The sequence below is a fragment of the Podarcis bocagei genome (assembly GCF_964188305.1).
Source record: "Podarcis bocagei genome assembly, chromosome: 14".
NCBI lineage: Eukaryota > Metazoa > Chordata > Lepidosauria > Squamata > Lacertidae > Podarcis > Podarcis bocagei.
Genome location: NC_138139.1, coordinates 8,515,175 through 8,531,331, shown reverse-complemented (window position 1 = coordinate 8,531,331; position 16,157 = coordinate 8,515,175). Strand labels below are relative to the sequence as shown.

The 16,157-nt window shown below is 47.3% G+C and overlaps 1 protein-coding gene and 1 long non-coding RNA gene across 9 annotated transcripts in view; both read right to left on the bottom strand.

Moving 5' to 3' along the window:
• The window catches only part of NEO1 (neogenin 1), a 108,505-nt gene extending 106,393 nt beyond the window's left edge, over nt 1-2,112 (bottom strand). For 5 of the 8 annotated variants that reach the window (XM_081169179.1, XM_081169180.1, XM_081169182.1 and 2 more), the window contains exon 1: nt 1,550-2,109. In XM_081169179.1, the coding sequence (XP_081025305.1) occupies nt 1,550-1,697 (148 nt within the window). In that variant the 5' untranslated portion in view covers nt 1,698-2,109. Of the gene's footprint in view, nt 1-1,549 lie in introns of all 8 variants that reach the window. The other 3 variants (XM_081169185.1, XM_081169186.1, XM_081169181.1) reach the window with 2 other exon arrangements.
• The window catches only part of LOC308572846, a 198,965-nt gene that overhangs the window by 135,425 nt on the left and 47,383 nt on the right, over nt 1-16,157 (bottom strand). The window lies entirely within an intron of this gene.

Genomic DNA, 16,157 nt, shown 5'->3' with positions numbered 1-16,157 from the left:
AGTAATTGAACAAATAGTGGGGAGTATATTTCAGAACACTTTTTAGCTCAAGATTTTTGGAATAAGCAAAAATAAAATCAACCAACTGATTTCCCCCCTCAATATCTTAATGTCAGTTTTACCTACTTAAGAGACGTTCATGACTATAATACTGGATCTACATACATGCATGGCTATGTTACAGTATGTTAATCAGACTGTTAATGTACCTTATTTATGATAGTATAAGCAGCCACCTAAGGGCCCAGCTTAATAACTTTCCAGAAGCATAATCGGGCTACAAGCTGATTGTTTGGAATAAGCACCATGGAGCTCAGTGCAATTTGCTTCCAAGTAAACACACACAGGATCCCACTGATGTAAGCAGGACATAAGTACACACTGCTAAATCCAACAGAAGTTAAAGCACGTTTCATGTTTATGGTATTACAACTCACACCACACCACTTCCACTAGTGGGGGCGGGGAGAGAAGGGGGGGCAAGGGGAAGGGCACTGTGGACAGTAGGCTGGTTGTCTTCTTGAACACACCTGAGGCTCTTTCATTTTAAGAGAATTTCTCTCACCAAACTCAATTACTACAGAGAGAGAAAGGGGAGGGGTAATTCTGGCAAAGTATTCATTGATGAATACCAAATTGAAGGGATGGCTTTGCAGTGGCTGCCTCTCCTTCCTGTACAACGTAGTAAATGGCACCAGCAACTGATTACTACGGAGGTGTGCAGTGGCCTCTGCTGGCACATTAAACGTGTCCAACAGTGTGAGACTCTTACAAGTGGAACTGACCTCTTTTTAACAAAGCAAAACAAAAATCCCAGCACAAAAGAGGAGGAAAAACACGCCGTGAAGTAAGGAGGAACAGATTTGTGTCACACAACCTATACAAAGCTGCCTCGATCTCCAGGTTTTGTTTTTTGTTTTATTAAGCTAGCACCGACAAAAGACCCACACTAAAAACAACACACAGGGAGCAGGACTGGGGAAAGGAGGAAAAAATCACTGCCCACTCCTAGCGCGCTGCGCAAGGCCACTCGCAGTCTGCGGCAGCAACAGACCCTCCACAGCCACCCCTATAAATACTCCCTTTGCTCAGAGGCAGGCAGGCAGGACAGGATCCCGTTGTTGTTGGCGTGTGTGTGCGCGCTGTGTTTTTCTTTTTTGAGAACGGGGAGGGGGCGGGGGGGTAAGAGGAGAGAGAGAAGGGAATTGCCCCCTTTCGGCGCAAGTTATTCATTAAAAAGAAATCGCAGACCCCACCCCCCAAAAGCACCGAAATGGGCCTCGGCAACACCGTCGCTTATTGATAAAAGCTGGAACTTGACGCGGTAGTAGCCCTCCTTGCCCACAACATGCCAGACAGGCAAATCTTCCCCCCCCCCCAAAAAAAAACACCCCACCATGGAGGGGGTAGGGGGACACACGCAAAGCCTTTTAAAAAGGGGGAGGGAGCCACAAACCAGGCGCGCGCAGCCTCTCCCCCCCCCCGCTCTTTTTGCCTTGCTCGTTCCCCCTTCCCGGCCTGAGGGTCTCTCGCTCTCTCTCTCTCTCACCTGCGGGCGGGAGGTTCTGCTGCTGAGGCGAAGAGCTGCTCCTGGCGGCGGCGGCGGCGGCGACGCTCGACTCCGGGCGCTGCCCGAGGAGAAACGCCACCCAGAAGGAGCCGAGGAGGAGCCGCCGAGGGGCTCCCCGCGCCGCCATCGCTCCCCCGCTAGCCCCGAGCCGGGCGAGAAGCGGCGACGGAGGAGGCGGCGGCGGCGGCTCCCTCCTTAGTGGCGGCGGCGGCGGCGGCTGTGGCAACTCCTCCTCAGACGACTAAGTCACAGGTCCTCCTTCCAAGGCGCCCCAAGAATAAAAAGGAGGCGGCGGCGGCGTTGTTCTCCGGTTTACTCCATGGCGGGCCGGTCCCAGCGCCGGGCTCTGAGCGGGGCTCCTTTTTCCTTCTCTCCTCACACAAACACACACACACACACACACACACGGCCGCCGCTGCGGCGGCAGCAGCAAGCAGGAGGAGCAACAGCGCCCAGCGCGCGCGCGCGCGCCCCCGCGCACCACCACCACTACCACTCCCCCTCACTCGCCGCCGCTCACGCGACCAACCGTCCTTCCCCGCTCCTGCTCCTCCTCACACGGCCGCCGCGCGCCGCCTCCGGCCATCGTCGCGAGCGCGCACGCTGAGCTGACAGAATTCCAAAGGAAAGGAAAAAGGGGGTGGGGCAGTCCGGGAGGAGGAGGAATGCGCGCGCACCTCCGCACGCCACGCGAGCCGTCGCGCGGAGCAGCAGCAGCAGCAGCTCCTTGGTACTTCCCACCTCTCTCCCCTCCCCCCCCTTCACGGACATTCCCGAACTCCGCCTCGAGTGCGTTGAGTGAGAAGGAAAACCCGGCACGGCGCTTCCCCCGTCGCGCTTCCGACGTCCATCCCAAAGGAGGGATGGGGTGGAACGGGGCGAAGGAGAGAACGTTGGGGGGGGGGAGGATTCGACGGGAGGCGTGGGAGCGGGATGCAAAACCCGCCCTGGCTCCGCTGCAAATAGGAACGGGAGGGCTTTAAAAAAAAAGGGCTCGGAGACCCGGCGGACTTGCAAGCCCGGTCGGTTTACTCAGAAGTAAAGGAGCCGCTGGGTTCAAGGGGGCCTTGCGACGGGGTGGCTGGGCTTGCAGAGGCGGCTGTCCTGCGCGCACACCTTCGTGTAGAGTGAATCCCCTTCCACCCCATTGAAGCCGGTGGGTTTGCTTTTGAGTAAACGTGTCCAGCCCAGGATTGGCTGCGGTGGAGGGAGGGAGACGGCAGCGGAGGGAGAGAGAGCCGCAGCAGGAGTTTCCGTACCCCGCTCGGTGCCTCCTGCTTACCAAACCGCATCCTTTCCCTACACCGCCTCCTTTGCAGGAGAAACCGAACCGAACCACCGCAACATAAGAAGGATGCTTGGTGCATTTTTGCATTTCCCGCCGTCAACCGAGAACAAAAATCTGCATCTTTGTTCACAGCCAGAAATGTCTCGGGTTTTCCCTTTTCTTTCAAAGGCAGCATGCCACTCTGCATATTTTTGGGAGGGCAGCAGCAGGAAGCTGCTCGCATGCCTGTCTGTGGGCTTCTTATCACCTGCATCTATCTATTTGCTGCACTCATCGGTTGCCTCGTGTAATCACAATTCCAGGTGATATGCAACAGTTGTATAAAGCTAAAATTAAACTATGGCAGTAGATGGAGCAGAGAAGAATGTGTGTGTGGTTGCTGAAGTCACAGCCCCCCAATGGAACGGGAACTCCCTTTTCGCCATAGCGCACTGGTTGAGTGTCTTGTTCTGCATGCAGATCCTCCTACGCTCAATCTCAGCATCTCCAGGCAAGGCTGGGAAATACCCCTGTCAGAAATCCTGGAAGGCGACTGCCAGCCAGAATAGGCAGTACTGAGCTAGATGGACCTAAAGACTGGCTTCCTCTGCTCTTTGCCACCTCTTCTCTCTCTTTCTCTGCGCCCACCCCCAATTCTTCCCCATCCTTTCCACCTGCCTGAGATCAGGTAGAGGGCTGTAGGTTGCTTTTGAGCCTAGCTGCAGAGCAGTCTCAGCCAGCAGATGGAGGTGTGTCTTCTCCCACACTGGCTGGAGGAAGGGAATGGTGAAATAGAATAATTCATAGAATTCTAGAGTTGGAAGATGTCCTGAGGGTCATCTAGTCCAAACCCCTGCAATGCAGGAATCTCGACTGCATCATCCATGACAGGTGGCCATCCAACCTCTGCTTCAAAACCTCAAGGAGAATCCACCACCTCTTGTGGGAGTCTATTCCGCTGTCAAGCAACACTCACTGTCAGGAATTTCTTCCTGATGTTTAGTTAGAATCTCCTTTCTTGTAACCTTTTTTTTTTTAACCAACAACCAAACACAAACAGTGAAACCCCCCCAGGCGGCTGATACATTGGGTATACATAATCAATAATAACATATTCAAATCAACCATATGTACAATTTTATATATGTTAACACTCCTCCATCCACAAGGTTTATTTAACTTTTAACATTTTTATTGCCCCAAATTGTTCAAACCTACCCAAATAATTCAATATCTTCTCAAACCAATCCTCCTTTTTCTCACTGACCTTAAACCCTTTCATTCTGTGTATCTTCACAGTTAGATATTCTAAAATTATAATATAATTCAGTTTTTTCCTCCATTGGTTCACCCCTAGCTCTTCTGCATTTTTTCCAATTACTCGCTATAACCTGTCTGGCTGCAGTTACCATCAATTTTACCCATTTACATTCCTCTTTTGTTTCTAACTCGGTCCTACTGAGACTAATAAGAACCATTAATTTAGATATTCCCACCTTCCTACCCACAATTCTCAATATTTCTATACCAATCTGTTTTCAAAATTCATTAACTAATGGACAATCCCACCACATATGACTGTACGTTCCCATCACTCCTTTCTTGTAACTTGAAGCCATTGGTTCAGGTCCAAGCCTGCTCCATCCTCCATGTGAACAGCAGTGATAACTTGAAGTAGGGGAAGAATCCCGATAGTTAAAAACACCTGTGATTTGGTTCAGACTCTTAAATCCCTTTCTGCTCTTTTCCTTCTAGAGTGGTGCTAGGTGAAACATGTGTATGTTCTTCTGTCCTCCCCCCTGAGGAACAGGAGATAATTAGGCCTATTTCACACATGCATATTCATTACTTGAGAGCCTCGATGAAGTATCAGGTTATGACTTGTCTATGTCAGTGAGCTATCACAGATCAAAGACTAAAGAAGGAATTTCCATATCACTTCTTATCAGCTCAAAACATTTGCTAATCTGCAGTCTGGTATACTCATAGCTGAAGGTGTCCTGAATATTATTTCTTAAAGTCTCATAATCTTACATGTACACTTTTTACATCTAACTCTTAACACTTCAAAACTCAGAGCACAAATTGTACCTCCTAAGGAAGGCAAGCAACAGAGAGCCATCGATAACTCAGTCTGTGGAATATTTGTGGAAGTTCCATTGCATATTCAGATACTTGGTTTACATTTAAACATACCTGTATGTAAGGCAAAGCTCCAAAACTCGGTGCAGAGATCCTGCTCCTCACACAGAAGGCTCAAGGTTTAATCCCCATCATCTCCAGGTAAGACTGGGAATATATACCGTTTGGAATCTTGGGCAGCATCTACCAGTCACTGTAGACAATGCTGAGCTAGATGAACAAATGGTCTGTGTACAAGGCAGCTTCTTATTTTTCTGTCAACAAGGAATAAGTGCAGGTTTTTCTGATTTGGAACAAGCTTTCCTTTCCCCCTGCCTCCACTCCTGCTATTTCATTCATTACTCTTTTTCAGTCAGACCCTTCCTCCCAAAGGAGCCCAGGCCATCACACAACACAACAGCAAAAACAATGCTTGCTTCTTTTTTTTACAGTAACCCAATACCCTCATAGCTAAATGCCAGGACAATATCTTTCAGCCATCAAATGCCTGGGTAAATAAGAATGTTTTAAGATTGCGGCTAAATGTTAATAATGAGGGAGACGAGGCATCTCACCAGGGAAGATATTCTGTAAGCAGGTAAACACTACCAAGAGGGCTCTGTTGCCAGTTGTGTTGTGCTGGGGGCCACAGGGGGCACAATATTGTTAGGGGTGCAAATTTTCAACACCCGGTGCTGCCTCAATACAGCTTCATGCTTCCCTCACTGGGCTCCGTTAAAAACGGTTTCTCCATGCGAACCAGGGAGTGACCTCTCCAGACGACAGAATCCCTCTTCCTATCTCAGTGGCTGTGATCTCCTAGGTGACACTGATGCCATTAGGCAGTTGAAATGTGTATGAGTGCTACATCCATTTCCCTCTCACCCCCTCTGTGTGGCCCCGGGTACCGGCAACCCACGCTATGCCACTGCCTGTTGCAGAGCAGCGCCAGCTGTGCAGCAGCATCCCAAACATGCATAGCCTTCTATTCTGTTTCTCCCCACTTTATTTCAAAGTAAGCTGCCTACTTTGGGGTTCCCGCAAACACCCTGTGTAATATTTTGCTCAAACATGATTTTTTAAATTAAAATAAATACATATATTTGCACTTTAAAAACCAGGTCCAAGAAGGCTAAGGGTCTGGTGGCTAAAAGCCAGCAACCACCACTGTGCACAATCCTACCCTGAGGAGGGGAAAGGCGGCTTTGGGACTGACCTAAAGGCTAGCTACTGAATGCTGCACCAATCTGGCTTTGTGGAAGGGTCCCCCTCAGCTGAATCCAATGGGACCAATTGCCTGTGGAGCGGTGAGCTCTGCTTCACTGGAGGCCTTAAGGCAGCGACCCTGCAGCCACTCACTATAGATGCTCCAGCTCTGGGTTTGCTCCATCAAGCTAGAGGCTAGGCACAGGCAGAAGGATGATTTGCAGTACATCAGCAACAATTTCTGATTTGCAATTGTTTAACAATAAAATGCCTCTTCTTTCTTAATTAGGCTGCTCTAATAAAGAAAGCTTTGGGGGGGGATCGGGCTTGGATTTATGTGTGAAATGACTGAGCTCCATCTGGATACTGTAAACAAATTCATGGGCTGAGCACATGCACAGAGGCATCCTGTTTCTTAATTCTAGGAGCGTGTCTGCCCTACTAAGCCCCTATTACACACCTGACTTCAGTGGCTTGGGGGTTATAATCAAAGAACTAAGTTGTTTGCAGAAGGCTGACGTCTGCCCGCCTCTGAGCTAAAGTCCTACAGCCTCCCCTCCAATTCTAACACAGTACCATTGCTGAAAATGCAGAATGTCCATTTCCACAATAGGCTCAGTGCGAAAATTATAGCAATGTGCCCTTAAAAGAGCCCAGAGGAGATTTCCAATAGTACGCAGGAATGTGTGTGTAGGCTTGCAGGATGGAATCAGTAATTTACTGAAACTAATCTTATCAACCTGTGATTGCAACCCACACCCCCATTGCCTTGGAGCAATCCCATGAACTTCTCTAGGAACTCACTCAAGCTACTAAAGAGTGAGTGGGGTCCCTGGATTGTAGCCACGGAAACATTCACAGGGGAAAAGTTCACCAAAAATAACTGAAAAAAAGCAAGCAGACCAAATAACAATTGCAGCGTAATTAAGTATTTATGGCTCTCCAGCAATGGGTCAATTTGCAAAAATGGGCACTGTTATTTATTTTGTGTATTTTGGCATGGGAAGTCTACATTTTGGCATTAGAAGACCACAGTTCATAACAGACATGAGTTTTTAATTATTTAGCAGCCAAACTCTATTGGTCATTGTATTTGGCTTTGGCTGACGAACAAGCACAATTGTATCCAAGTACAACTCATGAATATTTTACATTTTCTTTATTTTACTTTTTGGGGGTAAATGTCAGTTTTAGTTGACATATTTCTAATCAAAACTGTTTATTTTATTCCCTTCATTTGTGTTGGTTATTTTGTGCTGACTAACCTGGAATAAATACCATCCACTGGCTCTCAAACTCCCAAGGGCCTCATTTATACAATATTTGAGCCTGTAGCAGTTGTGTTCTTTATGCAACCCACATAGCCCATGGCACCACCAGCTCAACCCAAAACAGAGTCAAAAGATGATGGCTGCTGTCTAACCTGTGCCAAGCTAAACCAAACCCTAATCAGCTTTTCACATTTCCTTGATAAGCCTCCGTTGCAATGGCATACAGAAAGCCAAATCAGACTCAACATAGTGCATTAGCAGCCAAAACAACACCCTCCAGATTTTGTAGGGCTATGAGTCCCATCATCCATGACTACTGATTATTGTAGCCAATGCAAGTTGTAGTCTAACGACATCTGGAAGGCCCCACGTTGGCTATCACTGGCATAGCACATGTCTGGCAGTAGCAGCCAGCTTTCACACAAACCAGCTCATCCCTTGACAACAGGCTTAACTGACAAGCACAACTGTTATGGGCTCAGATAGATTGTGTGAATGACCCCCAGTACAGAGATGGGGAACCTGTGGTCCTCCAAATGTTGTTGGGCTCCTGCTCCCATCTGCCACACCAGCCTAGTTGATGGTGAGTGAAAGTGGGATTTGTAAATGAGTAGTTCATCAGTTTACTAGGTGATGATGCAATTCCCATGAAGGGTGGGTGTGCCTCCTCTTTCACCATGAACCAAACAATGTGCATTTTCTTAGTATAAATACATACATTCATAAACCACTTCATGGGGGGGGGGACTCTAAGCACTGCTATATTGCACTGCAATATAAAAAGAAATGATAGCATTAAAACGGAAAGACAACATCAAACCAACACAGCAGTAGTATAGAAAAAGAAATTCAGTATATTCAAACTTGGGGGGAAATATTTTTGGAGCGCTTGGGAATGCATTTCCATTTTGGACTGTATAAGCTCCTGAGCAAAGAAGTTAGTATTAAGGTCAGTATTATCAAGATTTGGTGGAATGTATGTTTAAATGTGGAGGAGGCTACCGTAAAGCAGCCTTCCCTAATTTTGTACCCTCTGGATTGGACTGGTTTGGACTACGATTCTCATCACCTTCAGCCAGCATAGCCAATGGTCAGGGATCAAAGGAGATGTAGTCCAAAGCATCTAAAGAGCACATTATTGGGGAAGGCTGCCCTACAACTAGGTCTGCTTAAGCATATATATTCAATTTAATAGATGAATTAATATTTATAGATGAAATAAAGTGTTTGTATGATAGTTTTCAAACCAGCCTTAAAAGAAAGAAATAATTCCTTCTGAGATGCATTTGGTACTCAACATTTTGAGATCAACATTTGGTACTTCTTGAGAAGTTGTTTTCTCTCTTTGTGCTTATCAATGTGTGTCTCTTTCTTCCATACTCACAAAAGCCTACTCCACCTCTCCCCCAACTCCGCTTTTTTTTTGGGGGGGGGAGAAGCTGGCCTTTGATCTTCCATGTCCTATTAGTTGTGGAGTAGACATGGAATGCAGGGATGCGGGTGGCGCTGTGGGTTAAACCACAGAGCCTAGGGCTTGCAGATCAGAAGGTTGGCTGTTCAAATCCCTGCAAGGGCGTGAGCTCCCATTTGTTTGGTCCCTGCACCTGCCAATCTAGCAGTTCAAAAGCACGTCAAAGTGCAAGTAGATAAATAGGTACCGCTCCGGCAGGAAGGTAAATGGTGTTTCCGTGCGCTGCTCTGGTTCGCCAGAAGCGGTTTTGTCATGCTGGCCACATGACCCGGAAGCTGTATGCCGGCTCCCTCGGCCAATAAAGCGAGATGAGCGCTGCAACCCCAGAGTCAGCCACGACTGGATCTAATTGTCAGGGATCCCTTTACTTTTACCTTTAGACATGGAATGCAGGCCTGTTGCTCCACCATGGGAAGTGGATTGTCACCGGCTCATTTCATGCCAATGGTTTACTCCAAGGGTTAGCGAAGCTTACATCCTGGGGGCCAAGTATGGTCCTCCTGCCCTTCTCTCCAGCCCTTGGGCCTGTCCCCAGGCCACACCTCTCGCCGTTTCTGCTCCACACTCTGGTCAGGTGCTTTTGCCTGGCTGAAATGTGTCTTAAACCATGACACTGCCTCTTGCTTGTCTGGAGGAACATGAAGAGAGGCTGTTGGGTATAGAAACCTTTGACTCTGTGTGGCTGCAATGCAGCTTGCTGTACAAAGGTAAGAGACACATCCATTCTTCTGCCTGCTTTGGCTATGGTCCTATTGACCCTATGCGCCCCTGAAATACGAATGCATACGTTTGGCTGCAGTAGAACATAAGAAGAGCCTACTGGATCAGGCCAATGGCCTGTCTCGTCCAGTGTTCTGTTCTCCCAGGGGCCAGTCAGATGCTTGTGAGAAATCTTCAAGCAGGATTTGAACACAAGATCACTCTACCTTCCTGTGGTTTCCAGCAACTGGAAAAGGTTCCCTACTCCTAGTTTTACTCCTTAGCAGGCAATGAATCTGAGTCCAAAATATGGCTCCCCCAGTCTCCTGCTCCACATATGTGAAAACAATTAGAAAAAAGGCTGTTCATCAGTCTTGGTGCTAGTCATTACAAGTTTCATTATTATGGTGACTAGCTAAACAAAGCGTAACTATGAACTGAAAGCAAAGCTCGTGAAAGCAAGATAGAAGCCCTATAAAAACAAACCACGTGTGGGAACTTGCTTCTCTAGAGTGGGTGGGTCCTGGTTGACTGGCAACTTCTCAAATAATGGAAGAACAAAAGTTATGTACCAAGCATCTTAAGGAATAAATATTCATACATTGCTAGGATGCAGAGTGTCTAACAAAAAAAAAAGTGCAGGCATTCTTTGAAAAAGAAAGGAGGTAGGTGGGAAAGAAATATGCCTTTGTTCTTGGTTATAATTACATACATTTCCTATGCAAAATCATTGGAGAGCATGGTGTTTACCAGCGCATTTTATTCTGAGTACTGAAGCTCGTTTTGCCTTGTTTTCCAGAATGAGAGAAAAGCTGCAGAGATACTTTTTCCCTCTCATAAGCATATGAAATAAGATCCTTGTTTTCTTTCCAATTTGCCTCTTCTGAATAATATTGTCAGCGTTATTTTCCAATTGGCATTTGTGCTGTTTTGGGGGCTTTTAGGGTTTTCCCCCCTCCAATTGCTTCTCTCTCTCTCTCTCTCTCTCTCTCTTTTTTTATAATGTCACCTAATTTAGTTGTCTTTCTCCTTCAGTGCATAAATTATGTACTACTAAAGCTCAAGAGGTACGGTGGTAATCATGAGATAACCATTCCCCTGGGGCAGTAAGACATGAAACACAGCTAGGCGGACTACATCCTCCAGCTGTGAGATTGTACCACAGGCTGACTTTGAGCTAGTTAAAAACGCTGTGTGTGTGTGTGTGTGTGTGTGTGTGTGTGTGTGTGTGTCCCCGCTGTGGAAGAAACGTGCATGGAACAACAATAATTGCTATTCTCCATTTTTCTTTCATCTATCTATAGCTTCATCTAAAACATTCATTAGTCAAAGGTTCGTCTTAACCCATCTTATTTCTAGGTTGCAGGCCTAAAGCAAACATTTTGGCTAAGTTCCAACCAATATGCAAAATTTAGATCCCTCTGTCCTGGCTCCCACCCAGTACTCTACATTCCCTAGTCCAGTGCCTCAGAACTGCACAGTGTGTATCCAGCTAGGTTTTGCTCAGTGTAGATCTATTAAATTAATAGACCTACGTTAGGCATGTTCATTAATTTCAGTGGGGCTACTCCAGGTATGACTAGCATGGCGTACAACCCTATGGGAGGATTTCATTGCAGCTTTAAGGAGATCATGCCATCTGCGGGACTATGTCCCCTCTCCTCATCCTCTGTGCTGTTTATCTCTTCCCCTTCCCTCCCAGGAGCCAATTGGGGGCAGGGGAAGAGATGGGGCGAACCCTATTAGGCTAGTGGAAGTCATGGTGTGGGCTTCGGCCAGCAGCACCCTTTAGTTGAATCCAGCCTTGTATGCCCACCTCACTCCATTGATGCCAACACCTTGGGTCCCCCAATGTTGTTGGACTGCAACTCCCATCGTCCTTGACCACTGGCTATGCTGGCTGGGGATGATGGAAGTTGGAGCCCAACGACATCTGGGGACCCAAGGTTGAGCAACACTGTGGGTTGCTTTTGATTTTGCTACCTGAGGAGGTTGACTTGGCTATTCATTTTGGCCCTCTCAGCGTGTGTTCTGGGAGTAAAATGAATAGCTGTAGATTTTTTAAAGTTATATTTCTCTATCAGTCTATATATGAGATTCCCCGTTTCATTGAGCCTTGCTGCAGTACATATCAGAATTATTGATTTTGGTTATGGTCTCTGGCACAAATAGCTTTAAGAGAGGATTAGACACATTCATGGAGAAAAAGTCCATCAACAGCTAATACCTGTGATAGCTAAATGGTATCTCCATCCTGAGAGGCCATGCCCTAATTCCCTCTAACGGCAAACTCAGGTGGCTGGGTGCTGACAGGATCAGAGTCCAAAATGGGGCCACCAAGGAACACAAGGAAAGTGTTGGGATGTCCGGCTAAGCCTCAAGGTAAGCAACTTATTTTTAAAAAGCCCAGGGGGGCAAGATATATATATATATCCCAAAAAACAACCCAACAAGGATCAAGCATGCACCAAGAGCCCAGAACTTTGAGTGTCAATTGGAACAGAAAAATTGAACACAGAGAGGGCAGAGGGAAGAATGATTTGACTAAAGACCTAACAAATTATAATTCCGTAGGAAGGCATACACCTGTCTCCTTGAACAGAAAGAGTGTTCCTGTTAGGAGGTGAAGATGCACTGCAACGTTTTATTGCAGGGTCTTCTGAATACCTCTGCCATTGCCTTTCACATCTGACCTGTGAGCTTCCTAGAGGCATATGGCTGACCATTGCATGAAGCAGGATGCCAGACTAGAGGGAAATCTCGTCCGCTGCAATAGGTCACTTCCTAAATTCAAGCTCCTCCCTTCCCAAATAGTCAGCAGATGTTGGCGCCCTACGAGTGCTTTCCTCAATCCTGTTTCTCCAGCAATTTCTGTCTCTGCATCATCGAAGTTCGAAAGAAAAGCCTTCTTCGGAAATCAGTTTTGCTGTTAATTAATACATTCATTTTTATGTACACTGTCCCCTAAAATATACATTTTGTACATGTTATTTTGGTGGAAAACTGCACTGGAAAATTCAGATAAGTGCGGATTTCAAAGGATAATTGTGTTTTGGTTTCCGTGTTCGAGGAGAGCGAATGACGTCATTTCTCATTAAGATGCAAACAGGATCTAATTCCCTCCCCTTCTCACAAACTATCTCACTTGCTGACTGTTTTCACATTAGGCATAAAGTGCGGAAACGATTCAAGTATTTCTCAGCACAAATCTACCAAGAAGAGGCTGTCAGCTGCCTTTTAGTGCATAGGCACACATGCACACATTTTGTGTAAAATTAATGCGGAGCAAGCCAGAAATTCCTTCTTTCCCACTTGTCCCTGTTTATCCCGCCACTCAAGCGACTTGCATAAAGCAAGAGGCCCAAGATTAAAATTAGACTCTCTCCATTCACAGAGTAGGATCGTCTTTGGGGAGGCAGAAGCTTTTGTTTCTCTGTGGAAGGTCCCTGCCTAGCAGCCAATCTGTTTAGCAGCTGGTACTAGCACAGGGCAGCTCTGTGCCCACCTGCTACATGGAGGCGAGGTGCTACTTTCCCATTCTCTAGAAAGCAGGCGGGGACTAGAAAAACACATAACAAAAAAATATGAAAGGAACTAGCAAGATGACGGGGTGTACCAGTTTCCCCCCAGCTTGTGCCAAATAGAACAGCTAAAATAGAACAGATTGACAATGACTCGTCCAAACAAAAAAACAAAAAACAACAACAACCAAACAGCAACAACCCACCAGGGATGGGGAGTAAACCTAAGACACAGAAGAAATTGCCTTCATTCTAGTACAGTTTGCTCTACAAGCAGTCCTTAAACAGGAAGGCAACTGGGGGAAAAGGGGCTGGAATTTTGTTTGGTTGTCAATAGCTTTTCTGTTAGATGGCAGCTCCTATGGGGTTAGCCGAGGAGGAAGGCAGAGGAGGAAGAGGACATAATCCCTGGCCAGTCAATAGTTACAAATGAATGAAGACGGTCCAAATAGGATATACAGTGGTACCCCGCAAGACGAATGCCTCGCAAGACGGAAAACCCGCAAGACGAAAGGGTTTTCTGTTTTGGAGGCGCTTCGCAAGACGAATTTCCCTATGGGCTTGCTTCGCAAGACGAAAGCCCATAGGGAAATCTCCGGGGACCTGTTTTAAATTGCTGGCGGTCAGGAGCAAAGACTTTCGCCCACAGCCGGCCTTCAGAAGAGGTCCTGGACCTCTTCTGAAGGCCGGCGGGGGGCAAAAGTCTTTGCTCCCCCCGCCTGCCTTCCCGGGACAGCGGAGACTTCTCCGCTGCCCCGGGAGATCTTAAAATGCTGGCGGGCGCCCGCCAGCATTTTAAAATCTCCCCGGGACAGCAGAGAAGAAGCCCCCCTGCGACCCTCTCCCGGCTGGAGAGGTGACGTGCGCCTATGGCAGGAGCCTCCATAGGTGCGTGTCACCTCTCCAGCTGGGAGAGCGCGCGCGGGGCTAAAGCAGCCCCCTGCGACCCTCTCCCGGCTGGAGAGGTGACGCGCACCTATGGCAGGAGCCTCCATAGGCGCGGGTCACCTCTCCAGCTGGGAGAGCGCGCGGGGGACTAAAGCAGCCCCCTGCGACCCTCCCCCGGCTGGAGAGGTGACGCGCGCCTATGGCAGGAGCCTCCATAGGCGCGCGTCACCTCTCCAGCTGGGAGAGGGCGTGCGGGGCTAAAGCAGCCCCCTGCGATCCTCTCCTGGCTGGAGAGGTGACGCGCGCCTATGGCAGGAGCCCGCCAGCATTTTAAAATCTCCCCGGGACAGCAGAGACTTCGCTCCCGCCTGCCAGCATTTTAAAATCGCCCCGGGACAGCAGGGGCTTTTAAAATGCTGGCGGTCGGCAGCAAAGCCCTCCTGTCCCCGGAGCTTGCTGGGCGGGAGGTGGGAAGAAGGGCTTTTCTTCCCACCACCAGCCTTCAGAACAGCCTTCTGAAGGCTGGGGGTGGGAAGAAAAGCCCTTGTCCCCCCCCCCCAGCCTTCAGAAGAGGTCGGGGGACAGAATGTCCCCGGACCTGGTCTGAAGGCGGTTTCCCTAGGAACGCATTAATTGATTTTCAATGCATTCCTATGGGAAACCGTGCTTCGCAAGACGAAAAACTCGCAAGAAGAAAAAACTTGCGGAACGAATTAATTTTGTCTTGCAAGGCACCACTGTATTTCTATCACATTGGTCTGAAAGAATTTTTTTCAAGTTACAAAAGCAAGTCTGTAGCTGGTGGGCAATAGAATGTACAATATAAGCAACAAATCTTACGTGGCTTTGCAATGTTGCAATGCAGGCACAGTGTATAATAGCACAGAAAAATGTTCTAAAACATCTGAATATATTCAGTGCTGACTGAATATATCTTTCAAATGCTAACTGTACCACAGCAATGAAACATAAAGGTATGATTGGCCAGACTTTGAAATCCAGAAGATTTCAAGGGACTGTTTACAACAGAGGTATTTTGGAAAGACCTGCTCGTTCTTCTTCAGTGGCATGTAGTTGGAAAGGGGCCTCTCCTTGTGCATGAGCTTCATGCATGTGCGTCATGGCAAGGCGGGAGACTAGCCTGTCCCCATTCACTGGCTAGAGAAGGAACCATGACAGAGTGCCTGGTTTCTTCTGACCTTGTCCCTGGGAAAAAACACCCAGCTCCAACGGTCAGGTTGCACTGCAGAAGCAAGGGGAAAGAGCACTTTGGCCCAGAGTTCTTCAACCATAAGCCCCCAGATGTAGTTGGACTACAACTCCCATCATCCCCAGACAGCTCAGCCAATGGTCAAGAATGATGGGATTCACAGAACACAGCTCTGACTATTCCATTGGCCAAAGGAACAGGGTCCATCAGCTGCTATTCCAGCAGGTATACCTCCTACCTGCAAGGTCATGTCCAAAGCGTAGGACTGAGAGACTAGTTTGAGCCCCACTGTCTTTGCGCTATGGGGTATTGCAGGGTACATTCCTGTCTCCAGTGCTGGTTTTGCTATTGTGGAATGGTTTTTTTTATTATTTTTGAAATACTTTATTGAGTAAATCAAAACAAATACAACAAAGCAAAGAACCCAAGAGTGACTTCCCAATGCTGTTTAACATCTACTATTTATTTTAAATAAGAAACTTTGTTGTTGTTATGGCTATTCTTCATACAGAATGGTTATCGACATAAGCACATACAAAATGCAGTAAGAATAATGAATGCAAAAAATACAAATAGAAAAATAAAATGAGAATACAGAGGGAAGGGGGAAACAACTGAGAGTGCAATGCAGAATACATTTATCACATATGAGAAGAAAAAGGCGAGTCAAATTAGTTCTCGATAAAGCCTCTCCACATATTTATCTGTGGAGCAGGGGGTTTAGTGGACTGTGGCCGACGAGTTAACACAAGAGAAAAACTTATTCCACGTCAAATAAAAGTGGTCTATTTTTGATGAACCATTAAGAACTCTCCGTTTGTGTGTCAGTTGTTCTGGCAGTACAAGTTTTTGCTAGTCACTTCCTCTCGGGAGGGAGGTGAGATGTATTTCCAGTGGGAAGCTACTGACATTCTGGCTGCGGCAAGTAGCAAA